General features: G+C 44.9%; 1 protein-coding gene across 2 annotated transcripts in view; it reads left to right on the top strand.

Annotated features, from left to right (window-relative positions):
- LOC107324095 (zonadhesin-like) overlaps window positions 1-26930 on the top strand; it is a 115532-nt gene that overhangs the window by 24271 nt on the left and 64331 nt on the right. For both annotated transcript variants that reach the window (XM_032449129.1, XM_032449130.1), the window contains exons 2-41: window positions 2390-2558; window positions 3260-3377; window positions 3659-3746; window positions 4096-4284; window positions 4643-4751; window positions 6416-6523; window positions 9442-9634; window positions 9948-10084; window positions 10628-10852; window positions 11101-11242; window positions 11341-11464; window positions 12552-12743; window positions 12885-13022; window positions 13205-13387; window positions 13491-13685; window positions 14135-14283; window positions 15191-15359; window positions 15521-15655; window positions 15744-15887; window positions 15977-16178; window positions 16264-16404; window positions 16779-16961; window positions 17337-17408; window positions 17704-17830; window positions 18086-18225; window positions 18877-19080; window positions 19177-19326; window positions 19649-19828; window positions 20372-20488; window positions 20728-20877; window positions 21477-21692; window positions 22178-22282; window positions 22367-22511; window positions 22619-22833; window positions 22916-23015; window positions 23680-23846; window positions 24583-24816; window positions 25023-25120; window positions 25340-25517; window positions 25954-26181. In XM_032449129.1, the coding sequence (XP_032305020.1) occupies window positions 2501-2558; window positions 3260-3377; window positions 3659-3746; window positions 4096-4284; window positions 4643-4751; window positions 6416-6523; window positions 9442-9634; window positions 9948-10084; window positions 10628-10852; window positions 11101-11242; window positions 11341-11464; window positions 12552-12743; window positions 12885-13022; window positions 13205-13387; window positions 13491-13685; window positions 14135-14283; window positions 15191-15359; window positions 15521-15655; window positions 15744-15887; window positions 15977-16178; window positions 16264-16404; window positions 16779-16961; window positions 17337-17408; window positions 17704-17830; window positions 18086-18225; window positions 18877-19080; window positions 19177-19326; window positions 19649-19828; window positions 20372-20488; window positions 20728-20877; window positions 21477-21692; window positions 22178-22282; window positions 22367-22511; window positions 22619-22833; window positions 22916-23015; window positions 23680-23846; window positions 24583-24816; window positions 25023-25120; window positions 25340-25517; window positions 25954-26181 (6148 nt within the window). In that variant the 5' untranslated portion in view covers window positions 2390-2500. The remainder of the gene's footprint in view (window positions 1-2389; window positions 2559-3259; window positions 3378-3658; window positions 3747-4095; window positions 4285-4642; window positions 4752-6415; window positions 6524-9441; window positions 9635-9947; window positions 10085-10627; window positions 10853-11100; window positions 11243-11340; window positions 11465-12551; window positions 12744-12884; window positions 13023-13204; window positions 13388-13490; window positions 13686-14134; window positions 14284-15190; window positions 15360-15520; window positions 15656-15743; window positions 15888-15976; window positions 16179-16263; window positions 16405-16778; window positions 16962-17336; window positions 17409-17703; window positions 17831-18085; window positions 18226-18876; window positions 19081-19176; window positions 19327-19648; window positions 19829-20371; window positions 20489-20727; window positions 20878-21476; window positions 21693-22177; window positions 22283-22366; window positions 22512-22618; window positions 22834-22915; window positions 23016-23679; window positions 23847-24582; window positions 24817-25022; window positions 25121-25339; window positions 25518-25953; window positions 26182-26930) is intronic.

Genomic DNA, 26930 nt, shown 5'->3' on the forward strand with positions numbered 1-26930 from the left:
TTTTAAGAGTGCGTGTATAAATACATGCATGCATTCATGTAAGAAAGCTGTGGTCCAGGGGGGAATATTAATATATTAATCCTCAGGCATTTTAAGTAGAACTACCTGTATAATACTAAGAAGAGAGGGTAGTGGATGGGAGGGAGCTGCACCCTGAGCTATGTGGTTTCTACTTCTTGCCTCTCCCTGCAGTTCTGAGCCCTTTGTGCCCACCCCAGAAGATGTGGTATTAAATGAGATTTGCAAATGTGGGTATTTGTATATTTTTCATTTATAAAATGGACATTTTATGGGGTTTGATGACTGGGGGAGATTGCCTGTGTGAAATGCTAACTAATTTCACTGTAAGTGATGGCAACTTTCTGCAAGGTGAGGTGTCTTCCCTGGTACTTTGGGTGAAGAACAGGTAGGCACACACACCCTTCCTGCTCTAAGGCAGGTAGTAATGCTTCTTACACACCCAGCAGTTTATTACTATTGGCAGTGAGCTGAACAGAACTGATTTTTTGGTGCTCCAGTCAAGAAAATCGGAGCCTTTCTGCTTTGTAACCAGCCCTCTAATACTGCATGGCCGAGTGGTTCCTTTAGGATTGACCACACGGCTCAAGAAAGTTTGGAACTTGTTCAAAATGCAGACACGTCTGCTGAAGCAATAGGAAGTTGGTGGTGGGGAGAGGATGAGTACATCAATGCTGGGAGCTGCATTAGTTTGTATCCCAAAGGAATGGCTGTGCCAATGCTTGCTGGTCCCGAGTGCATGCAGCTGAGAAAAGGGCACACCTGTTTATTTCCTTGTTGGAGTCTCCTTCAGGTATTTACACATTGCTTCCAACAGCTCGGGTTTATAATTCAATCTGCATCTATTTGCTTCTTGACAGAAGAAGATAAAATAATAGCACAGCTCTGTTTTCTTTCTAGCTAGGAGCAGATAGCTGCAGTTTACCCTCTGGTGGAAGCTGTGCCAGTTTTCATGGTGTTTCAGATGAATGATGCTGCTGCTCTATGAAAGTAAATCCTGGTGTCCTGGAGTGAGTCTCAGGTTGTTCTGCTGTTTGTTTCTGTAGCAGCCCAGGAAAGAAATGCATCAAGCCAGATTTGTCTTCTTCCTAAAGCCAGAAGTGGCTGTGGCAGAGGCAGATGAAATGGACTGATACAAAACTGATGCAGACCCAGCAGATATCAGAATGTGAGTGGAGAGCTGGGGAGCTTTGATGTCAAAGTAAGACTTTGTGCTGTACCAATGGGTGACACATGGGAGGCACTGATCCCTGTGAGCTCTGGTTCAGCAGATCAGAAGGAGCACTGACCAAACCTGAGTGCTCCATCCCCCAGGTGAGCCATCAGCCATGCAGCAGATCCATTCTTTGCCTTTTGTCTTGCAGTGGTTGTGACCTATGAGTCACCTGTGCATAAATCGAAGAATTCCAGTTAATTAGAGAAGTGGAATTGAAGCTTTTCTCTCCTTCTCTGCCTTCTATTGCATCTTCTGTCTTCTCTGAACTTTCTGAAGTACAAAGGGCAAGCAGGTCGAAAATGGGAAGAAAATTAGAAGCACTTGGCCTGGTGCCTGCCTTTACACTGTGTTGATTAGGTTTTAATTGGCAATTCTTGTCTGTAATATAAGATAATTGCTGAGATTTCCAGGAGTTGTTTGTAGAATAGGAAGAAACAGACAGATCCGAGTTCTACTGAAGGAGTTTAATTAAAGACTTTATAAAGTGCAACAGATGGTGCTTTGCTAGTTCGGAAGGCAGGCTTGAGTCCTGTTTGTGGATGTTCTGCCACCATGGTTAGGACTTCAGCTCCCTGCTGTCTAGAAATGCAGTGACATAATCCTCCATGAGATCACTTGAGTGATTCAAGGGTAACGTGTGCTGTGTGTTCTGTTGTGAATTGGATGGTTCTGGTCTGAAAAGGATGTTTTCTGGAGAGTAAAGCTAAATAAAAGCAGTTTCTCCCTGCAGCTTTGTATGGTAGGACTGTGCTTTCCAAGAGGAGTGGTGGGCTTCCAGGAGGTTCTAGAAGCAAAGAGAGGATATTGTGATTTACAGGGGGGATAAAAGATCCCTTTGCAGTTTTCAATCGAGCAGGTGCTGAATCTTGAATTTTTTATGTTCCTTCTAAAAGTAGGAGAACGCTTTTTAAAAACAAGGCTGCTCTGAAGTAGGATGTGCATGAAATTGCTTCAGGATACGTTCTGCTTGCTTTGCTATTGCTGTAGACCTACAAGTTCTCTTTGCTCCTCAGCACTGCCAGTGCTTTCACAAAGTTTAGTCTTGTATCATCAAAGGGTATTTCTTGGAACAGGGAAAACTTAGCTAGAAGACAGTGTACGTTACAGGGGAGAATAGAGTTTCAGGAAGAATTCACCTGGTGTTTTAACTTCCAGGAAGAACCTGACACTGCAGAACAAACAGTTTGCAAGAAGGAAATATTTCATGTAGACATTGAAGAATAACTTTGTGACCCTACGGTGTTATCTTTCTGAGCAGCCAGACAGATGTGCAAGATGAGGACAAAGAGCCTTTCAATCTCCTTGCCCACAGGATGCTCGGAAGGTATATATTATCTTGTTTAAACAAGTTTTCTCTCTTTTTAGCACTAGCACTATGGGGTATTTTTCTGCTCTTTTACCTCTTGAGCCATCTTGCTGCTGCACGGTGTTCATTTCACTCTGGGCTCTATTAGAAAGTGATTACGTGAGTGGGATTTGGTTACATTAGACTTCAATAGAGGCAACACCAGATGTTCAAGAAATGTTTTCAGCATAACATCTGAGCATTTCTTTAGCAATTGTTTACCAGCCCCCATGGCTAATGCTTTGAGTTGGCTGATCTTATTCTGTAGCCTTAGGATCTTCCTGACAGGTGAGTGGATAACTTCCTTATTCAGACAGACTTGCTGTTGTGTTAGTGCTGACACTGTTACCTTTTGAAGGCTGTAAGGCATTAGAGATGACAGTTGTTTAGCTTGCTCTGGTTATAAACTCCTGGGTCTGGCTGCTGTTCTTTCAATACTATGGGTGTTTTTTTGGGTTTTTTGTTTTTAATTAATTCATGGGAGAAAATAGGCAGGGAAGGGGGAATGCTTTCACCGAGAAGAGCTAATTTTTTAAGAGGCAGGAAGGAATCAAATGTGACAGGGTTTTCAGTTAACAGCACAGAGATGCTCATTTGAGTGCAGAACAGCTTGCTCTGAGAAATAAATGAATGAATAAAAATAGAATAAATGAGGTATATTGTCTTGTGCTGTCTTCTAGGGACCTCTTCACTCTCACCAGAGAGCGATGTAGACTGCCAGACCCAATGTCTCATAGACTGCAGGCAGGGACATTACTACACAGCTGGCAACTGCTTGGAATGTCCAACTGGCTTTTAGTAAGTCTCCTTCCTTCCTCCTCTCTCAGTACTTCTACAGTAAGCAAGTTAAATTTTTGGGTATTTGCAGCATCCTGTTAGGTTGAAAACATTCAGAGAGCTGTCTCCTGAAAGACTAAGTATGTAGAAGCTCCCTTTGAGGTTCTGGAGTGATCTGGTTTGGGTTCATAATTCTGTATTTGAGTAGATGGGGATGGTCATGTAGCTGCACAACACTGTACTGGCTTTTAGGAGATGGAAGTGGAAGAGATTGGTTTTAAAACTCATTGTTTTTGTTCCAGTTGCCCTGGGGGTCAAAAAGCTCCAAGGAAATGCCCATTGGGAACAGCTAATGAGCTTACAGCTCAAGTGGACATCATAGCCTGCCGGGTAAGCAGATGAGCAGGGAAGGACAGTCAGGTGGAAGGAGTATTTTCCACATCTCTACATTTGCTGCCACATATTTAGAATCATCTCATTTCATTTTGTGTCCGTCCATGTAGACAGTGGGCAGCACTGCCTTGGTTCCATCTTTACAGTAATGATGGTAGAAAAAAATACATGTTAGGAACTCCATGAACTGGAGTTTGTAGACATGTTCAATGAATCATTCTGTGCTTCTATGAACTCTTCCTGGTATTTAAGCTGGAATTTGAACACAATCTACCATTTGAGCTTCACGTATTCATGAAAAGAATATGTTTCTCTGGATCTGATGCTGCTTGTGATAACACTGCAGGTCTGTCCTGAAGGCTTTCTCAGCATGGAGAATGGAGCTGGATGTCGTGCGTGTCCAGATGGCTATTCGTGTGATCCACGTAGTGGTGTGCAGAGGAGCTGCAGTCCTGGCCAGTATTCTCCAGACGGAGAGCTGGAGTGCCTGGGGTGCCCAGAGAACCATGTCTGCCCAGATGGAAGGAGCAGGCAGGTACAAAAACAAGCACGTTATTTATCAAGGTCAGCTTTTCTGACAGGTGGGACCTGAATGTGAATATATTGTCAGGATGCACATTTCTTATCCAAAATTTGAGATTATCAGTGCTCAGATCTTCTGCTTTCCATTAAAGCTCTTGTCTGAGGACACAAAGGAGCTTGGAGTAAGTTTGTTGCTAGAAATTAACCCTGGAGAATAGATTTGAGAGAGTGCTGGCCCAGAGGAGAGGGAAGAGAAGGAGGAAGCACAAGAAAGAACACAGCACTGGTTCATGTCCTGACTCAGGTCTCCTCTGGATGTAGTTTTGGGCATCAGAGGCCCATTGGTATGAGCTTCTGTTTTTTCCCCTTAGCCCTGTTTGGCTGGGCAGGAGCCAGATCCAAGCCACACTCATTGTGTTACTTATGCCCGTGGTTCTGTCTCTGCTGAAGATGTGCTGATATGCCAGCCCTGTCCAGCAGGTGAGTGCATCTCATGAGTATCTTCTTTAGTCATTAAGACAAAAATTGAAGGAGGCTACCTGTTACCAGAAAGTTTTCTTCAACATTAAAATCTGTCATGTCCTCTATACGTTCTAGAGAGTGAATAGAAGCCTGCTGAGGATTTGGTAGCCTAAGGTTGGCTTTCTGTTGGGATCTTTTCCTGTGATAAGTGTGGGGCTTTGGTACACCCTCAAGGCCCCTCCACACAAGTTCTGTTCCTTTCTTTTTTGCAGTACTTGGTAATAGGAAATATTCATTGCTGCAGGTAGTTGTGCTATTACTGATAATTCCCTGCACGTATAATCAGGTTTTAATTCACATTTTCTACCCAGCAGAACCCAAGAAATATGGGCTGACAGGGAGAGTGTGGTGTAGCTGTGATTTTGCAAAGGAATATTTAATGTCACTACAGGGATGCCGTTCACAATCTGCTGTCCTACCAAGCCATCCCCTTCCCTCTAAGCCTTGTCTTGCATGTGAAGATGAAGTGTTTAATGAGCAGCTCCAGGTGCCTCCTGCAGAGTCACTGAACCCAGTAACTTGATTCTTACATCTGTAATTAGAATCCTTTTTATTAAATAATGAAGAGTTCCTGTACTTTTGGATACCTCGCCTCCTAATAGATGGAGAAATAGAATAGCTATAGAGATTGTGCTAGATCAAAGCCTCAGTGATTTATTAGATCCAGCTGTAACAGAGATGACAAAATAGGAATTTGCTGTATTTGCAGTGCTTGAGATTGTGTATGAAAGCATAGCAAATAAGTAATCTGTTGTACATAAACTGTACCAGGGAAGTGACGACGTCTTTGTGAGTGTGTATCATGTTATACTTAACTATTTATTGATGTCCCATAGAGGCTTGTTTAAAAATAATAACCCAGGAAATGCTGTGTCCTTTGGACTTAAGGAGCCATTTGTACACCATACTTAGCAGAAGTTTGAGTAAGTGCTGTGGGCACATCCGTGCATGGATTTCAGTGACAGATTTGCTACTGCATTATTGCTTACGACACAAGATCAACCAAAGGCTGAGGTCACATTTCAGCTGAAGTGTATCGATAGCAGAACCTGGGGAGATCAAGGGAAAATCTCTCAATAAATGATCAATGAGGTTACATGTTGAGTATCCAATGCTGTAATTCAATGCTTTGGTGTTTAAAATTAGTCCTGTGTGTTCCATTGGGCATGTTCTCCATCTGCTCTTGTAAATCAGAGTAAATGATCCAGACTACTTGCAAAGATGGTAAGGAGCTTCAATACCATCATAAGCCAGAGAGGCTTGAGGATTCTCAGTGTTCTTTTGCAGAGTCTGACTGACTTTAATTATATATAATCTGTGTACTTAAGTGTTGCGTGTGTGTGAATGAAGTGTCATTGCTATGCTGATACATAGCAATATATTTCAACATAGCAGTGGCAGTTTTATTGCACAGTTAAATCCATTTTTCTTTTTTCACTCTCTTCAGATAATCCATCTGGAGTGTAGTAAAGCATTTGATATCAAGTATTACAAAATCTTACTTAGGAAAAAGTAATTCATTCCAGCTGGGCATGAGCATCACTGAGTATACAACTAATAGAAGGGTCTTGAGTTGTTCAAGAACGTTGCTTCTAAACTATAAGTTGTGTTCTCTTCTATAGGTCACTTCTGTGCAGACAGCCTTACAGATACTCCTCCATGCCCAGCAGGGAGCTTCAAGCCCAAAGAGGGGATCCTCGTGCCCAGCAGCAGCTCTTCGTTCTTACCCAGTATGTGTTATTTTGCAGTAGGAGTGATAATTCTTGCACTAAATCACAGTGTGAAGTACATGTTTAAAAGGGGGTGATGGTTACAATGCTTATTTAAGTTCTATTTAAGGCTATATTAGGGCTGGATGAAAGGAACATGAAATCTCCTACAAATCACCAGCCTGGCAGTGTAGCATCCATTAGTTGCTAGTGTTTTACTAAATACATTGTCCTTGGGTTATAATTTCTTGGGAAGAGATTAACAATGAGAAACAAAAGCCTGTTGAGAGAGGCTGCAAATAAACTGCATCCTGCATGTGGGAGAGCTTTATTTATTGTCAGTCGTGCTGTCTTTTATTGCTCCGCTGGCACTGTGCAGCCACTGCCCTCATCTACTCAGTAGGGTGAGTGAATCCCTGGGGCTACTGCATTTATCAAAGCCAAAGACAGTTCATCTGGAGGTATCCGAGCTGTAAAGTTAACCTTTCACATGTAGAACAGTGACAGCCAGGTTTGCAGCATACTTTGTAGCTTAGAGACTGGGAGGTTTTCAGAGCCTGCCTGTTTTGAAGAGGTTTTGGAGAGAAATATGCCACTGAAGGAATTGAGGTGAGGCAAGGTGGACAATTGGAGAGAGGAAGGGTAGGATAAAGTGTCATAGTGAATACAACCCTCCCTTCTCTCTGTGCACTCAGGTTGTAGTTGGGCCACTATGGAATAATTTGTGCTGATGCAGGGGGGGTGTTACAAAAAAGTGTTTGGCATAGAGCCCCTTTTAGTTCACGTTCTGTAAAAGACACAGCTGGCAGAATCAGCAACCAGATGGACTTGTCTTAAATAAAAATCCATCCTGTATTAAAACTTGACCTTCAAGAGTCCTGTTATTAGCAGAACTATAGCTCAGTGTAGAACTGCTGCATCCACAGGCATTTACTGTCTACTTCATTGGAGCTCCCTGTGTGGATGTGGATCTCAGCACTTACATATCCACCCTGTGCAGAGATTTCTAAGAAGTTTCAGTAAAGAAAAAGGGTGATAATTGTACTTCCATTGGAAATAATTAAGAAGCAATCTGAAATGATGTGCTCAGTGTCATCCAGCAGGTCTGTTAGGAAGTGATGTGATAAAGCTGATGGAACACCTTGCATTTGGGACAGCAGTGCTCCATTTACATGCATATGAATCAATCAAAGCAGGCTCATTTTTGCAGCAAGGTGATATTGCACTACGGATCAGTCGGAACTTTTTATTATAACAATAAACAAGCACTGCAGTTTGTGCTTTCAGAAGCTGTAGAAGCCACAGGTGATGTTCTGATGTGTTTGCAAGGATGTAGGCACAAGTCTTCCCCTGTAACACTCGCATGTTTCTTACACTGACTCTGGTTTTGAACATTTCTGAATACCTCAGGGTCTCTTTCAGCAGTATAAAAATGCTGCTCTGTTCTTAATGCTGCCATATAAATGGGAAAATAGCATCAGAGATGTTCAGGGGGTGAACTCCATTATAAAAGCAAGCTTTGGTCCAAGTCCAGAATGTTTTGTCCAGGGGCACAAATCACCAGGTGCACTGCCAGGAGTGGAATCCTAGAGTGTGGCTGCTCCATCTCCCTTCACATTTACTATGCCCTGTGCCTCAGAGAGGTACGTGTGCTGAGGAACTAATTATCTCTTTCAATTCAAGCCCCATATTTTTCTATTTGATCATTTCTTTTCTAGCAAATGACTCAGCTGCTAAAGCATCTTGACTGTTGAATGAGTTTTTTTGCTCACCAGCTAAGACTAGGAAATTGCTGCTATCCACCCACTTCTGAAATTAAAAGCAGAATTGCATTTATGTTGTGCAGTGAGGAGCAAAGCTGGCATCTTGTCAAGGCAGACAGGGCCAATGGCACCTGAGCAAACACTGTAGAAGATGCAAAGGAGATACGACTTCCAAACACTTCCAGTTTAATCATGTAAGCTGATATCCTATGCCTGTAGTACATTCTGTAATGTAGTCTCATAAGGAAAGCTTGGCAAAGATAGTACAATGCTGTCTACGCAACAGGCAAGGGACATAAGAATGAACTCTGACATGCTGGAAAGTATTTTGAGCCATATGGTGGTCTTAGCTTGTGTTCCCCACCTGCATTAGAGCACAGTCAGTGTGATGTACTTACCCCGCTCCATTGAGGTTCAACCTGGAAGTGTTGTTGGGAGCCACAATAACCCTGCATCACTGCATTCCCTTCACAGCCAGTATTGCTGTATTCGCTTTGTACACTTGGCAGCTTTGACTCAGTGGATAGTAGATATTCCTGTGCTAAATGCGTGTTTCCTTTTCACTAAGTGAAGCATCTGGGGACATCCCATAATGAAATGCACTTTGTGTATGTGACAAAACCAGTAAGGAAGTGTTGTTTCACTACTTATTGATCTTGCCTGTGTTCCCTTTAAGCTGAAGTTCAGGCATGTCTTAGATTTTAGAGACATAGCTCAGGTCACTGCCATTCCATTCATTTTTATTGAGTCCATCTCCAGTCTGCAAAACTCATTCAATTCTCTCAGTATTCAGAGTACAAATATGGAAACAGCCCAGCTTTCGTGGAAACCCCAGGCTCCTGTATGAGGTGCTGAGGTTATTAAATCTACCTCCATCAGAGTGTGTTTTCAGGCTGATGTGTTTGTTTTTCAATGCATCTTACTCTTCTTATTACCAACATAGTCCAGATGGTTCTACTGCTTCCAGGAGCCACTCAGTCACAGTAATAATCAGCTAATCCAATACCACCACCTTCTGGCTTAGCACTAACTTCATTGCTGTTATGAATAAACTTCCATTATGCTTTCTTGCTGTAGGTTGAAAGTAAAGGGATTGCATTTTGCAAGGCTGTTTTATCAGCAAGTCGTGCTCCGCTTGGGACTCTGAATACCTTCTTTTACCTTCTTTGTCTTTAGGAAATGGGTTGTGTTTGAAGTGTCCTGCTGGGTATTTCTGTCCTGCTGGAGGAAGTCACCCCACACCATGCCAGCCAGGTACATACAATCCTCTCCAAGGACAGGATGAAGCCACTGACTGCAGAGCCTGCCCAGCAGGAAGAGCTTGCACCCAGGCTGGATTAACCCAGCCTGACTCTGAGTGCTTACCAGGGTAAGCCTTGGTTGTTTTCTATGCTTTCTTATATGTCTGTACATATAGTTCATCCCTGTTGTGCTACTGGCTTTTTTTGGTGTTGTTTTTTTCTTTGCATAGAGGTATCCTCTGAAATGTTGAGGTTTTATTACAGTTTCTGGTAAATCTCTGATGTGGGCTGTGTCAATGGAAGAACTTTCTGAAGCACAGCAGATGTGGCTGCTTTTTTTTTCCAGCTGCACCATTTATCACATCACATTGGCTGGGCTCAGAGTTTGCCTCCCTCTTGCATTGAACCATTGACCCTGACCAGCCTGCTGTGTTATTTTAGGTACGTGTGCCCAGCGGGGTCATCCAGCCCACATCTTCCCAGCAATGCCTGTCCTCCAGGAACAGTTGGTGACAGCTTTGACCTCTTTGATAAGTCCCAGTGTGAGACGTGTCCTGCTGGATATTTCTGTGTTAGAGGTATGTGGTTCTTTGATAAAGTGAATGGTGCTCTTTGGTACCTTGTACCGTGTATCCCCCCTAGTGATGATAAGAGCAGGTCACTGAGTTATCAGTGATGTAAACAGGGAGAAAGGTATCAGTGTAGGGTTTGATATTACTGCAGAGGCTGCTGTACCTTCTGGACAGGTTGAGTTTAGTTCTAATCTGAGTCTTTCCTTTGATACTCATGGTTGTTTTAACTTAGTGACATAGAAGCAGCCATTTATTTCTTATAGTATCCAAATATTTTGCATGCTGATGGCCTCTTCAATTTAATGTCTGTCAGGTTTGGACAGAGGAACCCTGCAGGGTTCTCAAGGCTGGAAATAATTGCTTTAGTAGCCAGTTCTGTGACAGCCTCTTGTCAATGGAGGAAGTAATTATTATCTCATTTTGAATGGAGGAAAGGTGCGAAAGGATAAGACTTGATGCAGCTGAAAACAGACCAAAGGAATTGGATTGTCTGAAGCCAGTTTGCTGCACAATAGGCTACATTTCATCTCTTTAAATTAATGTTTTCAGGAACAGGGGGAAAACAGAAACCTCCTGCACCATGTCCAGTTGGTCACTACTGCCCACCAGGCACGAAGCACGCAGCACAGTACAAGTGTGCCCCGGGCACATGGAGCAATAGGACAAGGCTGAAATCAGCAGAGGAGTGTTTGCTGTGCCCTGCAGGCTGGTTTTGTGTGGGAGGATCTCATGCACCTTCTGGCATGTGCAGCTCAGGGCACTACTGCCCTCAAGGTAGGCAGTTTTAGCCAGAAATGAAAGAAATTTTACTTCAGTGTGTGTATGTATGTGTACATTATATATATATATATATATATATATATATACACACACTGCTAATGCATGCTAATGTATACTAAGTATACAGTTACACATAACCCATGTAAGCACTTAGCAGCAACTAAGAACCAAAGGTGTTATTGCTTTCAGTTTTCAAAGTTTTAATAGGAATTGAGATGTTTCTTTGCTCTTTTATTGGGAAGGTACATGGAGAGGCACACAGCACCCCTGCCCTGCAGGAACATATAGCACCAGGCTGGGAAACAGCAAAGTGGAGGATTGCACTGCCTGCCCTGCTGGGGCGTTTTGCCCCATTGGGACCTCCAAGCCAGTTCTTTGCCCCATGTAAGTACACTGCATGCAAACCAGAAACACGCTGTCCTCTTTCTTTGTCAGTTTGCTTCCATTAGTGACTTTTTCTACTGCTGTCTTTTATCCTGTAGAGGAACTTACCGTGCAGAACATGGTGCAGGGGTGGCTGCAGACTGTGTCCCTTGCCCTGGAGGGTACTACTGCCCTGACCTTGGCACTGTTACACCTCGAACATGTGGTGCTGGCAATTTCTCAGTAAGCAGCAATAATTTTATCTTGGCATCTGTTCAACATAAAGAGTGGATAATTTTGGTAGAAAGAGGAGCTGTAGGATATACCCCTCAAAGGAGCTGTTGGAACGAGGCAATCTGCTTGCATTACGAGTTTGGGTATTTGAGGAGATTGCATGCAGTGCTTTAAACAATATTGCCCACCTGTGCTGACCCTTTACATAATGAAAGTGCTAGTCTAGAAAATGCACTGGGAATGTTCCTTGTGTTTCTGAATGATCAGACCTGGCACTGCTCCAGACATGATGCTGGAAGTGCATCACATCCAATACTCTTCTTGCAGTCACTCCCACTCCTGAGGCTTTGCAGTAGCAATCTCACCCCTTCATCCATCACTCACTTGGCAGTGTGCTGTTGGATGGATGCTTTGGATTGGGTGATTTGTTTTAGGCTTTCATTGTTGGTGTAAGTATTGCATGGGAATGGCAGAGCAAACATCTGTATTTAGATCATGCTTTGAAGGAAGTATTAGATTGCAGTGCAGTTAAGCAAGTTGTTTGGCTGTGGAAGGTAAAACAATGTAATGGAGCCCCAGAAGGGAATGGTGGATGGCACAACTGCATCTCACAAGGTGGTGCTGAGGCTCATTTCTCTGCCCCCAAACTGTAATGAGTAATGATAATTGTTAGATTTCACTATTGAGGGGGAGATGATGCGTCAGTCTTCTGTCCAGCCTATTTTTCTATCACCGCACAACTTTTGTGGTTACCACTAGAACCATTCATTAAGATTGGAGACGAGATAAATGATGAATGGAGATTTATTTACCTATGACAAATGGACCTTGATTATCTCTAATTTGCACTCTGCAGTTCAGTGTGACAAGGAAAGATGAGGGAATGTGTTTGTTTTTCTGTTATTGCTGGCAAAAGGTGTTGGATCCACTGTTTTGAGGCTCAGAGCCCTTCACATGGATAACCACCAGGAAGGACAGGGTTCATATTGCCAAGCACTATTGCCGGCAGTGTGAATACACCGAATTCCCTGCTGATTGTTGTTTATAGGTTAGATTAGATGGAAGGCTTTTAAAAGGGTGTCATTCCATGTTGTAGGACCGAGGTTCTGCCTCCTGCTTGCCATGCTCTGTTGGACATTACTGTGCTAGTGAGCACACCAGCCGGGAGGTGATGCTGCTGGCCATGGTTTGCCCAGCAGGTCTCCGGTGCCCAGAAGGACAGGCTGTCGCTCCAGAGGCCAATGCAAACTCCTGCCCGAGGGGCTTCTACTGTCCCCAAGGAGATGCTGTGAGTGCTCCTGCTTTGGGCTGCTTTTCTATGTTCATTCCCACTAATCGGAAAAGAATATTCTTGTAGCTTCATCTGCTGCATATGGGCCTTATGGGATGTGGCAGTCATGTTAGACCTGTTTTTCTATTTCATTTCAAGGGCTCAGATGCGAAGCCTTGCCCCAATGGGACCTATGGCAGACAGAAGGGACTCAGCAGTGCTGAAGAATGCTCACTGTGCCCTGCAGGGAAGTACTGCTACAGAGCTGGGACTGAGCCTTCAGGAATTCCCTACCCTGTAAGCATAGCCCAGCTTCTTCCAATGCACAAAGTCTACTTAATGCCTGCTTTCTGTCTTTCCTTTGTCTTTTATCTGTCAGTGCCTTCTGTCTATGCTTTACAGTTTCCTGTAGTTAAAATATCAGGCTGTTGTTGATGAAGAATGACAAAACCACACTCACTGTCATCTTTGCTTTGTAGACTGGAGATTGTCCACTTGGCTACAACTGCCCTCCTGGAACTGGATTCCCTTTCTCCTTCCCCTGCACCCCTGGATTCTTCTGGGATAATTCCAGTGCAGAGGATGAAGACAGGTGCAAACCGTGTCCAGCTGGGAGCTACTGTGACTCTGTTGCCTTGACAGAGCCCAAAGCTTGCCCCATAGTGAGTTGTTCTTCAGTGGTTATCTAATAGAAGAAGCTGCATGTGGGGATCTATTAAATAGAACAGTCCTGAATGCTGTGTTAAGCTGATTTTTGTCTTGCAGGGCTTTTACTGTGGTGAAGGCAGCTCTAAACCTGAGCCCTGCCCAGAGGGAACCTACAGTAACAAAAAGGGACTGTCTGGACCATCAGAGTGCAGCCCATGTGGCCGTGGTTTCTACTGTGCTACTCCAGGGCAGAGTGGGCCAAGTGGTCCCTGCAAGGCTGGGTTCTACTGCCAGGGCAGGGCTTTTACTGCAGTAAGTCAAGCTTTTCTCCTTACCTATTTGTATTATGTTGTGGTCAGGTGTTTTTGACCCAGTGTCTTCAAGAGCCACAGCTTTGCACTGCACTCATCCGAGTTAACAGCAGGAGGGCTGCTCTGCTGCCCTCCAAGGGAGCATAACCATTCCATAGCTTTCCCTCTAAACACTGCCATCACCTTAACTAAAAGTGTAGCTAGGTTGAATATCCAGGTGAGAAGTTCAGTGGGAGTGAATTGCAGTGGGATTGCCGGTGTGAAAAAGGTCATTTTTATTTCTTCTTTGTGTGTGTTTACTACATTCCCCTTAAAGAGGCATCATCTGTTCACTGTACAGCAGTGAAAGTCTCTTTTTCTCCATGGTGTTGCCCTGAGCCCAAATTAGTATGATGCCTTTATATTAGCCCAGTTTTCTCCTTTCTTACATGATGCCTTTGTCAATTGCAGTTGCCTACAGATGGTGTGACAGGAGATGTGTGTCCTGCAGGGGCATATTGCCCACCTGGCTCCCCTTTACCCATCCCCTGTCCTCCAGGAACCTACAGCAATGTGAGTGGGCTCAGAAGCCTTGGTCAGTGCTTGGACTGCCCGCCTGGGTGAGTACAATGTTTGCTGATCACAACACAGTTCTGTCTCACTGCAAAAGGACTGTTTAAACCTTGCATTTATTGCCCAAGCAGCACAGCCTTACCTCCAGCCCTTTTGCAGTGTTCCCTCTGTTCCCAACAAATGTGCTGCCAGCTCTCTCCATTGCTATAAGCCTGTATTAGATGATTTGCTATAAAAAACTTGAACTGAGTTGCCCCCCAGCATTTGCTGTTCGTTAGCATCTAGCAAGACTCATTATATCTGTAGTGCTGGATGGCCTGACCTAGCAACTCCTGCTTAAACATTTTCATTAGTACTGTTTGGATAGTCCTTTATGTATCACCAGATTATATAACTCACTGCTGTGTTACATTCCTCTTAATGATGCCAGGATTACACATCTGATTCTGAAAGAGGAGGTGTGGATTTAGCATTGGCTTTCACCTCTCCATCAAATGCATGCAGGTTGTTAGCGATGAGCAGTGTGCCCTTCAAGTGGCTGTATCTTCATGCTGCTCTGATAGCATGCAAGATCATCTCTGGGGCTTAGTGGCACATGAACTGTCATTGTGCTTTCCTGGGATGGAGCTGTAGGTCTCCATGGGATGGAATCCAATGAGCTGAGAGAATCCAAATTTCTTTATTCAGACCACACAAATATGCAGATGCAGCTTTGTGATTGTATGGGGGGGATTCTTCCCAGGTTAAAGCTATAGTACCTGGTCTCTAAATAGGATGTGATAAGGAATGATGTGTATGCTCTGTAACTTCCTTTCAAGGCCTGTAAGCAATTAGGAATGAGGTTTCTATGAGATTGCAGGTAGACTGAGGGGGATTTTTTTCTATGGGCACTGTGCTACCCACTGACAAACTCTTGCCACCCAAGATCTTTATTTTTCTCCCCACCATGCAAAGCCTTTATTGTGATGGGACAAATACCCAAGCTCCCTCGGGACCTTGTGAGCCTGGATACTACTGTACAGGTGGTGCCAAAAGTGCTCTTCAGCATGTGGTCATGGAAGGGCGTTATTCCTCAGCAGGAGCTTTCAAGCCAGAGCTGTGTCCTCTTGGCAGCTTCCAGCCTGTGAGTATTAGAGGAGTTTGCACTCTAAGATGCTTGTGGGGTATTCAGAGCCATTGTACAAGGGTGTGAATAGACATCTGTGAAGGGTTCATAAGTGGAGAAAAATAAATAAGCAATATTGCTGCGCATCCACCAAGTTCTATCTCATGTTCCCTTTTTAGGACCGTGGTCAGTCTCATTGCAGGGACTGTCCAGAGGGAACGTTCTGCAATGAGATGGGCTTGGCTGAAGCCCAGCCTTGTCCAAAAGGGCATTTTTGCTTGGGTGGAAGTTCTCTGCCTCTCCCTTGTCCAGTGGTAAGAATCCAACATGTTGTTTTTTAAACAGTAGTTTTCATGAGGTTTCCAGTCCCTTGTAATTCATTCATTTTCTGTTTATGTGAAGGGAATGTATACGGATGTGCTTGGGGCAGGTACTTGCAAGCCCTGCCCAGCAGGCATGTACTGCAGCATGGCAGGTCTGACTGAGCCAGAAGGACCTTGCCAGCCTGGCTATTACTGCAGCCAAGGGTCCAGCAGCTCCTCACCTGTGAGTACTCAATATCTTGTGTTGCTGCAGACCATTTGGCACTGCAAAAGCTTTTGTGAACTACATTAATCTCATTTCCTTTGCTTCAGGTGGGTCTTTCATTTGGAGATCTTTGTCCACCGGGATATTATTGCCCTGCTGGCACAGCACACCCAAAAATGATGGCCTGCCCTGCTGGCACCTGGAATGACCAGAGGGGAGCCCAGGATGTCACTTGGTGTCTTCCTTGTGCCCCTGGCTTCTTCTGCAGTATGTCTGGCCAAGATGCTCCCGTAGGACTTTGTGCACAAGGTGAGACAAAACCAGAACCTTTTTTAGCTACTCAGAAATTCAGGGGGGATTTGCATGACAAGACTTACATGTTTTCTTCTTTAAGGCTACTACTGCACAGGAGGGGCAAAGACTGCAAAGCCGGAGGATGGTGTCACTGGGGATATCTGTCCTCGAGGACATTTCTGCCCTGCAGGCTCAGCAGCACCTTCTCCCTGCCCCAGTGGCGAATACAGCAATGTAACAGGTCAGGAACTGGATTATTGCAGCCTCAGTGTGGATTGGGACAGAGGAGGGGGTTCTTTTTTCATCTGATGTCACATGGAGAGTACAATTCACCCCTGCAGAACGCAGGTCAGAAGGGGTTGTAGCAGTTGATACTAAGTGAGCTATTAACCCAGTTTCCTCACTGTTCTGCCTGCCACCTGCTGGTGTGATGTGAGGTTACTGGGACTCAGGCTGGAGTGGATTTGAGACACTTGCTGCATGGATCTCACCAGTCATTCCCAGAGAGCTTGCAGGATAACTGAAGCATCTGCTGATTCTTTAAGTGCATGACTTGGTAGGAGAAAGTTGTCTGTGTGGCATCTTCTTCCAGTTAATTACTTATTCCCTCTGTAGGTCAAGACAAATGTTTTCCATGTCCTGCTGGGTTCCACTGTCCTAAAGGACTGCGACGCCGTTGCCCTCCTGGCTTCTATTGCCCTCAGAGAACAGGAATCAGTTTTTATCCTTGTCCCCCTGGGACTTTCAACCCTTCTTATGGACTCAGCCAGGTTGAGAGGTGCCAGAAGTGCCCTGCAGGTGAGGAGATGACTGAGTACTCTCATTGTCCACATGGAGGAGCATCAGAGGGTGATCTCTTCATCTCTCTTCTCCTAATCCACTGAGATTTTCCCACTTGGAAAGGCAAGAATAACAATACCCAGAGTAGATTCCTTGTCCCACTAGTGTTGTTCCCCAGTAAGCAAAATTTGGTGGCTTTTTTTATCCTTTGTAGGTAGGAGAACAGATTAGTTTTACACTCGAGGTTTCCCAGTGGAGTGTGATTTGAACTGGAATGCTGATGTTGAGAGATCATCTCTATCAGAGCCTCCCTCTTTGTCTTCCACTCAGTACATGCAGCACACCAGCTCTCCTGTTTTGTACTGATACTCTTTTCTCTTTGTGGTCTTACAGGAATGTTCTGTGGAGACTGGGGTCTCTCCTCTCCAAGTGGTCCCTGTTGGCCAGGGTTCTTCTGCACAGCAGGTATGAAATGTAACGCTCACAAGGGCAATGGAGAAGTGTAAAAGTAGAAAGCTGTAGTCTTTAGGAACAGTTTTACAGTTCCTTTGTGCAATCTCTCCCTGGCTTTTCCTGCAGAGTGTGCCAGGATAGCCCCAAGGAAGGTCTAGTAAAAAACCTGCTTTCTGAGGCCAGTAGAATGACCTGGGAAAAGAAGCAGTTATTCTCTTCTCTTATTCTTTAGGCATATGGGGTAGACTGGTCTTCAAATAGCAGCCCATATCAATCAGGAAACCTTTGGTCTGTCTTCCTGATGTAGGAGCAAGTGTCCCAAACCCTGACAGAACCACAAACACCAGCACTGGTGGTCCATGCCCACCTGGACACTTCTGCCCAGCTGGCACAAGTATCCCACAGCAGTGCCCTGTGGGCACTTACTCAGACAGGTGAGCTTCTCCATTTGCCTTTCATTTTTGTTTATCCCTCTGCCCATACTGCTGACTATCTGGTACCTTCCTTGCTTGCCTATGGAGTCCTTTACCCCCTTAAGGCACAGCTCAGTAATGCTCATTAAACACACCCTTGCACTGATTATAAAAGCCTCATGGTTGTTTTCACTTGGCCAGGGGTCTAAGCATTGAGGGTCTTCCTGCTGAACTTGCAGCCTTGCCAACAAAAAGCCTGCTTATGTCTCCCCATAGGCCATACATGTGGCAGGAATCCAGCTGCATGCTGTGTCCATCTGGCCATTACTGCAGCTCTGCTGCCCTCACAGCACCCTCAGGGCGCTGCTCAGCTGGGTACTACTGCCTGGCTGGAGCTTCCTCTCCATCACCACCTGGTGAGTTGTACTGTGTGAGCATCAGCATCTTCACCTGCTTGTGTCCAATAATTAATGGTCTTGGAAATAGGCAGCTTTAAAGATGTCCCCTTTTCCCCCAGTATTCCTTCTTCTGCTTCTTCTTTAAGCTTCAGGTCATTTAAGCACCTGAATTAATTTTGTTGGTGCATTTTATACCAGTGCATACACTCCAAGGATGAAAAAGTGGTCAGTCCACCAATCTCTGTTACTGAATTGAGGTACTTGCAACACTGGGAGAGCTCTGGCTGCCAGAATACAATGCAAGTGGCCTCATTTCCATTCACCACTTCATTGTAAGTAATGATTTCCAGGGATGAGTTCCAGGTCCTTAGTGGACAGCTATATATTGTCCAGAATTCTTAGTGTGTGTGCAACCAAGTGCTTAGAAAGCTGAAGTGCAGAAATACAATTCACTGTGGCTTTTTCTTTGAAGCAAGGAGGAAAAAAGCACAAGGTGACGCAGCACTGAGTAACTCTAAAACTTTAGATTTATCCTCTTTCTTCTTCTAAAGCTTTGGATTTATCTTCTCAGATCCCAGAAGTCAAAACTGAGTGGAGATCCTCATCAGTTGGCTCCCTCTATTGGCATCGTCCCTTTATTTTACTTTGTCTTGTACTTTTGTGTTCTAGATGCATGGGAGACAGGAGGCCCTTGTCCTGTGAGCCATTTCTGCCCTGAAGGAGCCAGCTTTCCCTTAGCTTGCCATGCAGGGACTTACAACAACCTCACCAGACAAGCTGCGTGCTTCCCTTGTGCTGCAGGGTACTACTGCCCAGAAAATACTACCAGCTACAGTGTGAATCCTTGTCCTGCTGGCTTTTACTGCCCTAAAGGTGAGATGGGCACGGGGGACAAGGCTGACATGAGGTGATGCTGTGGGATTAATGGCCAAGCTATTATAATCTGAAAGAATCTCTCTTATTTCAAAGGAACCAGGTTTGCTACTGAGTTCCCCTGTCCCCGTGGCTACTTTAACCCTGATCCCATGACACAGAGCTTGGACAGCTGCTTGCCCTGCCCACCTGGGCACTACTGTGGGAAAGAGAACTTGACAGCTCCATCAGGCGAGTGTGATGCAGGTGAGTCTGGATCGATTTGGCTGCTATAATGCACAGCACATAAGGGCAGTGTCTTAGAATGCATCCATCCATCAGCCTCTCTGAGTCACTTGCATGTCTGTAGGTGTATGGTACCACTGAAGGCAGCCTGGGCATCTGCTTGGCTTTCAAATGGGTGCAGACTTCATGTAGGATGGATCTGGTAGCCATGAGCAGTAATCTCTGTCTGCAATTCACATCCTGCTTTGGCAGAATTGAGCCCTGTTGCTGTTTAGCAGAAGTACTAAACTCAGGGTTGTGAAGACCATCTTAGCTGATAATGGTGCTTTGCAATTGTTTTCAGGTTGGTTTTGCATCTCTGCTGCTTGGACCTCGCAGCCTTTTGACCTGGATAACTACACCAGTGCCAACTGCCTCTGCCCAGCTACAGCTACTGGAGGGAAGTGCACAGCTGGTTTCTATTGCCCCAAGGGAAGCTCAGAGCCTCTTCCCTGTCATCCGGGGTTTTACTGCAATGCCTCAGGTTGGTGTCTGTATTTGAAAAACAAGGGTGATCCTTTTCAAAGGGAGCTAAAATACAGACGTATTTGTTAGCTTTAGGCCTTCTACTGAGCTCTTAAGTTCTGATTCCAGGTGATAAATTCAGCTTTACCCAGCATTTTCAGTGTGTCCTTAAGCTTCCATGGCCATGTTCCCATCCTCAGAGTAGCAGTGTGAACCCTTTATAGGTTTGTAGATACAGGGGGTCAGGGTCCTCTGTCAGATTCCTCTATCCTCTCTGAATCTGCAGAGCCTGCAGGTGCTGGGATACAGGCTGCTGATTCATTTTTCTCCTGTTTCTTTGCTGTCCCTTCAGTATTTGGTGTGTTAAATGTGATCTGTTTTTATCCTGAGACATTCATAGAGTTGCAGTGGTGCTTGCAAGCTGCCTTTGCTGTCCCTGGGCTGGCATAGAATGGTGTTAGCTTGTCATGTTCACCCTGAGGGAAGCTCCAAGTTGTTTTTTCTCCTGCTTTCCTTCCTTTGTGTTCATGCTTGGGTTGCCATTACCCTCTCTGTCTTTCAGGCCTGTCTATGCCTAGTGGGGAATGTACTGCTGGCTTTTACTGTAAAGGTGGAGCAGTCCTCCCTAATCCAACAGATGATGTGACTGGGAATATCTGCCCTGTGGGGTCTTACTGCAGTAAGTATCCAGTATCAGCCAAGGGCACCAATTCCTTGGCATTTAATATCTGGGATCCTGATGGTTGATTCTGAGGGTGTGATGTCCAACTTACTGGGCTCTGACCAGAGTCCCAGTGAAAATAAGATTCCACTGCTGCCCTTTCTATGCTGCTCTGCACTTATCTAGCCCCCAAATGCAATAATCCTTATTTGTTTTTTCACCATTGATTTCTCTCTGCCTTGTTTCTCTTCTCACAGCTGCAGGGTCAGCAGAACCCAAGCTGTGCCCAGCTGGCACTTTCTCCAGCCTGCCAGGAAGGAGAACACTTTCTGAATGCCAACCTTGTCCCTCTGGCTTCTACTGTGAGGGTCCTGGTCTCAGTGCCCCCACTGGAGAGTGCTGGGAAGGTGAGGGAATTCACTGACTGCTCTGTACCCTTTGTACAAGAGCTGCCTGCTTGTTTCTGGCTTTTGAGCTTTCTCAAGGGTGAAAGCTTGGAAACTCACTGCCTGGTTTTCTTCTCTCAACCAGAGAAAAGGCTGTTAAAGGTTCTGGCAACTCTGACCTAAAAGCAGAAGCGATGACCTCTGTATTTCTTGCGAACAACTGAAATACCATCAAGGGAAAACTTTCATAGCCAGTAGGAAAGTTCTCCTTGACAAGTTTCAGTAACTGGAAGGAAGCAAAGATCAATGCTGCATCCCTGTGTGTTTCCCCATACCACCCATAGCTTTTGTCCTGTGTTTTGGGGATCGCTAGGTGTTAAATTTCCTTCTTACAAGCATCACAACTGGGAATGCTTTGATGTGGATTTGTCCCAGCAGAGTTGTGGTTCTGATCAGTAGTAAGTTAAGGTCAGTGATGGATTTATATCTCGAGTGGCCAGTGAGGTTCTTAGTGAGCCTGGAAGAACCTGCTACAAGCCTTTTCTTCCAAGGAGTAGCAGCTCATACCTAGTCCATCTCAGTGACTAATATAGGTCTTTTCCCCTCTGTCTTCTCTGCAGGCTATTACTGTGACAACCAGCAGGGGCCAGTTACTGATTTCACTCTTTACCCGTGCCCACAAGGCTTTTACTGCCCACCAGGGACAAGCAGGAGCACTCAGTACAGCTGTCCAGCAGGAACGTTTGGCCCAAGGCAAAAACTGAAAGCTGTCAAAGAATGTCAGAGCTGCCCACCAGGAAAATACTGTGAATTCTCTGGACTTGCTGCCCCTACAGGTATAGTTCTGTTCTGGGTATGTTCACAATTTCTGGAGTCCTGCTGTTGGCTACTGCTGGAGATTGAAGTAAGGACAGTAGGGTTCTTTTCTCTGCTGAAATTATCTATCCAGTTTTACTTGTTGAGAACTTTCTGAGTAGCCGAAATACCTCTTTTTCTGTATAGGAATGGAGAGCAGTGCTGCAGGAGCTCAAAGTGTGTGCTGAAGTACTTGCCCAAACACAGACAGTGCTTGGTCTGAGCTCAGTGCTCTGTTTAGGAGCTGTCAGTCTGTCATCTCTTACCAGTCCTGCACTCCATCCAGTTAGAAACAGCTTCTCCCCTCAATGGCTATTTCATCATTAATTTGTGTAGTATGCAGTGATGAAGCACCTTGTCATGGCCTGTGACTACAGTTCAAGCTATATTCAGAAATTCATATGTATTAGGTGCGTTATACATATGCATATATTATGTGCTTTATGTGCATTATTCTGTCTTCTAGGAGACTGTGCTGAGGGATTTTGGTGCAGAATTGGTGCCCGTGTTAGAAATCCTCAAGATGGAGAATCAGGATTTCCTTGTCCTCCTGGTCATTACTGTCCAGAAGGTAATGTACTTCCCTGAAGCATAGCTTCTAATTTCCTATATATGAGATGATGTTTTCTCACTCTGGTACAACTTATTTTGCCAGGTGCACCACGTCCTTTAAAGTGTCCTCCTGGTACCTGGTCTGGCAATGAAGGCAGGAGGAGTTTGCAGGATTGCCAGCCTTGTCCTGGAGGGCACTATTGCAACAGCTCTGGGCAGAGAGCCCCCACAGGACACTGCAGCCCAGGGTGAGTAGGATAATGAACATCTTTATGTACTCTGGAAGTAGGGATGTTCTACAAGAGGTCTTTACTCTCTTGAAACAATGTGTGTGTCCCTGTATTTGCTGCTGCAGGTATTACTGTGTCAGTAGGGCCCAGACCCCAACACCCACTGATGGACTCTCAGGGGCTCCGTGTCCCCTTGGTCACTTCTGTCCTCTTGGATCCAGGAGTCCAGAACCATGTCCATCAGGCTCCTATATGCCACAGACCCATGGAGAGAAGTGCCATGCATGCCCTGAGGGTGAATACTGTGTCCCTGGTGAGCAACCAGAGCCATGTCCCCAGGGTAAGTTAGGATTTCCCTCTTGGGCCTGATTTTCTGTATATTTTTCACAGGCTGCTGATCAATTCTTGTTTTATTTTTCCAGGGTATTTCTGTCCCAAGGGCACAGCTCTTCCAGTGGCTTGTCCAGCAGGGTCATATAACCCATCACAAAGGCAAGCCAGCTGCCTCCCCTGTCCCCAAGGGTAAGAATGAGAATGTGATGTTAGTGTTGTATGGAGGAATATATGACTATTGGAAGTGGTGGTTTATCTAGTCACCTTGGCAGTGGGCATATGACAGTAAGCAGGGAAAGTATTGAACTCTGGCTAGACTGCGCAGTTGATCATGGGGCCAAGCAAAGTCCTAAATCCACATACAACTGCTCTGGAAGGTAATTTAGATGAGAGATCTGATTAAAGCAAGGATACCATTGGAATTAATTTCTTTCATGTCTGCAGTAATAAATGGCAACTGTTCCCTTGGCAACAGGCTGGTGTAGTCCTGATGTAGGGAAAGAGGGTCTTTGTGTATCACCTGCTGCTGAGTCTGGCATGTCCTTAGGGGATTCATCTCCAATTACTAACTGGATTTGACCTTGATTAACTGTTACAAGCTGATGATTCACAGCCTGGATGTGTTATGACTCAAGTTAAGAAAATTATGTCTCTGTGGCTTTTGCAATTAGGTGTATTTGAGGAAACAAGTAAGAACATATTACTATGTGTGAGTTTTCTGTGGTCAGTACAGCACAGAAGCCACATTAGATTGGTTATTACCACCACTAAGTCACTATTCAGGTATTTGTAGATAGAATATTGCTGTATTTCTTCCCTCCCACTGTCCATTTTTCTTCCGTCTTTCAACCAGATTCTTCTGCCCCAAAAATTCCTCTTCATTTTTGGAGAATGAATGTTCAGCTGGCCACTACTGCCCTGCTGGCACTGCTTCTGCCACTCAGTTTCCATGCCCTGAGGGGACTTACAACCCACAGAATGGGAGCAGCCTGCTGTCTCACTGTCTCCCCTGCGAACGAGGTAAATGGCAAATAAGGAGTATCTCACAATGGTGTCTGGGCAGTCTGAAAATACATTTTGAATGTACTTGAGGTTCAGCAATAGCATTTGCATGTTTCAGTGGATGAATAACAGGCTATGGTGTCTCATGCCCAGTATGTCATATGGAAATGAAGACAGTCAGCTATTCAGTGTTATTGTTGATCTAAGGGCTTCTGAAGCTATATTCTGAACAGCACTTGGCAGGGCTCTTTGATTGGAGTCAGACACTTCAGACAAAGTGTTACATCTTGGCTCTAAAATGTACCTTAAAGAGATGTGATATGGAAAAATGTGGGAGAAGATATTAGTCTGGGAGATTGTCATCTCCGTGCTGTCACACATCTGTCACAGATACCTTATGGAGTGCTTCATAAACCTGAAAAATAAAGCAATCCTTATGAAAGAAACTCAGCAACATTTCATGTTGAACAGAGGTACTCAACTGAGATGAGAATCAGAAGCGCTATAGTTGTGGCATCATGTCCTACTGAGAATTAGCTTAAAGATCATTTTAATTGACTTTACTGTCTCTAGATTAATAATTTAGTTTCATAATAGATTAGTAGATATCTTCTGGTTATTTTTTGCCCAAGCCATGGAAAATCTGTCTTGCAATTCATTGCATCTATTTACGTGTTTAAGTGTGCAGCTTGTCTTCTGATGTATCTTGACATTGTTTTCTCTCAGTACTAATAGCAGTGCTTTGCTTTCTCAGGGCACTACTGTGCACTCACAGGGCAGGCACATGTTACAGGGCCCTGTCTGGCTGGGTTCTACTGCAGTGGAGGCTCTTCTAGTCCAACACCCACAGATGGTCTTCTGGGGGATGTGTGCCCAAAGGGAACTTATTGCCCTATGGGCACTGCCCTCCCACAGCCGTGTCCTCCTGGTTATTACAGCAACTTGACTGGGAGTACTGGGATTGAGGACTGCCTTCTGTGTGATGCAGGTACAGTACTGAGAGAATTAAGGAGATTCCAGCTAAAAACCAGCATTTCTAAGGCTCCTGAGAGACTTTGATTCTGGAGCGGGTGATCACACACATATATTGTCTTAAGGAGGGATATGAATTAAAACATAGATGAAATCTGCCGCTTACCCCTTTGTTTTCCTGTCTGTTTTGTCATTATGGTTCTTTTATGGTCCCTCCTTCAGGTTATTTCTGCAGTGGGACTGGACTTTTATCTCCAACTGGATTATGTGAAGGTGGATTCTACTGCAGTGGAGGAGCCATTTCTCCTAAACCTCCCAGGGTAAGTTGTTCTGGTGATGCAAACATGGCATCTGAACTGAACACCATCAGATCACTGTATTTCTTTTGCCCCAGCGCAAACTGTAAGTTACTGTGTTATCTGCTGTATTAGATGCATCTGGCTTATTGATATAGGTTAGAATGGCATATTGTATAAAGCCCTCTATGTTCGTGAACTGTATATAAAGATTTACTGTAACAGTTGTGTTGTTCTTCAAAGATAACAGAGAGTGGAGGACCGTGTCCACCTGGACATTACTGTGTAGCAGGGAGCAGCAGAGCCCAGCCTTGCCCTGCAGGGAGTTACAGCCCATCCTGGAGTATGGTGCAGTGTTTGGAGTGCCCAGAAGGGTTTTATTGTGAAACTGCTTCCACAAACTACACGGATTGCCCTACAGGTGGGTCTGATGGTACCTACTTACACATTATGGGAACTTACAGGGATTAGCAGATGCTTTTAGAGCAGTTTGGAGTAGATTCAACATTGGACTGCGTTACAGATCTCTTCTGCTAGACCTTGGTCAAAGCACTTAACCTCTTTGTGATTCAGTTCCCTTGTCTGAGTAGACAGAGACTATGGAGACTTTTATAACAGACTTAAAGGTAATAATAAAAAAGCAGCTGCTGTTAAAAGCATTACTAATCCTTAACTCTCATCAGCTTCATTTCATGTTGCTGATGTGACAAATTGCAGGACATGCCCACTGCCATAGCTTGGCTCCAGCCTTCCTTAGAAACAGATGAAGAGAATTCAGTGTGCACAGGCTGGGAGGTTCTTCTCAGGCTGTTATCAGCATGCACTGACCTTTCTAAGATCCGTCTCTTCTCTCCTAGGTCACTACTGCCCCAGGAGTACCAAATTTGCCACTCAGTATCCTTGTCCTCCTGGAACGTACAGTGATGCTTTAAATATCAGGGATGCTTCCAAGTGCCAGCTGTGTCCTCCTGGAAGGGTTTGTTCCAAGCCAGGCCTAACAAGACCAGATGGTCTGTGCATGCCTGGATGGTTTTGTCCACCTGGATCCATGTCAAGCAAGCCAGTGTTTCTTGGAAACTACTCAGGTACGATAAAGTGTAATAATCATTATTACTGTAGCAGTGGTAGCGTGGAGTCACCTAGAGGGCTCAAATGGCTTGATTCCCTTGCTGCTTTCTTTGAGTGCTCTAATTCTGTTCTTAGCTCTTTAGGTAAGATAGACCCCTTGCAATTTATCTGCTTCAGCTCAACCTCTATTCTTTCCATCAGTGGGCATGGCAGTTCCAGCTGCTGGATCATCTGGGCAGTGCCAAGCAGGAACCTTTTGCCTTGTTGGTTCATTTCTTCTCCATCTCCCTGTCCCTGTGGTAGGCTTGACAGCAGCTGCTGCATGCCATCATTTCTCTTACCAACACTGAGTGAGTTGCTGAGCTCATCTGAGTCTGTGCCATTGTTTTGCAGCCCCTTGTTATTTTGCACTGAAGCGTGCCTTTATGTTCCCCAAGGGGCAGCTGCTGTCAGCATGAAATCTTAGCTGCTAATCTACTGTTGTTGTATTGGAAGCATCAGTCCTAAATTCAGACAGTAATTGCACAACTGCCTCTGGAGCCTCAGTCTGTGGCATATATGCTGCTGTGCAGCTGTCGGGAGGATGTTCTTTGAGCATTCCTAAAAGAAAGGTTGTACAACAGTAGTGAGCTGAGCACGTGTAAGAGTCTCTGCTGCAGTCAGAGCCGTCCTTTAACATCACTGCTAATGAGACTACCAATTAAGTTGAATGAGAGATTTCTAGATGATGATTTCCTTCCTGGGTAGAATCTACAGATATGTTAAG

The sequence above is a fragment of the Coturnix japonica genome, chromosome 24 (assembly GCF_001577835.2).
Source record: "Coturnix japonica isolate 7356 chromosome 24, Coturnix japonica 2.1, whole genome shotgun sequence".
NCBI lineage: Eukaryota > Metazoa > Chordata > Aves > Galliformes > Phasianidae > Coturnix > Coturnix japonica.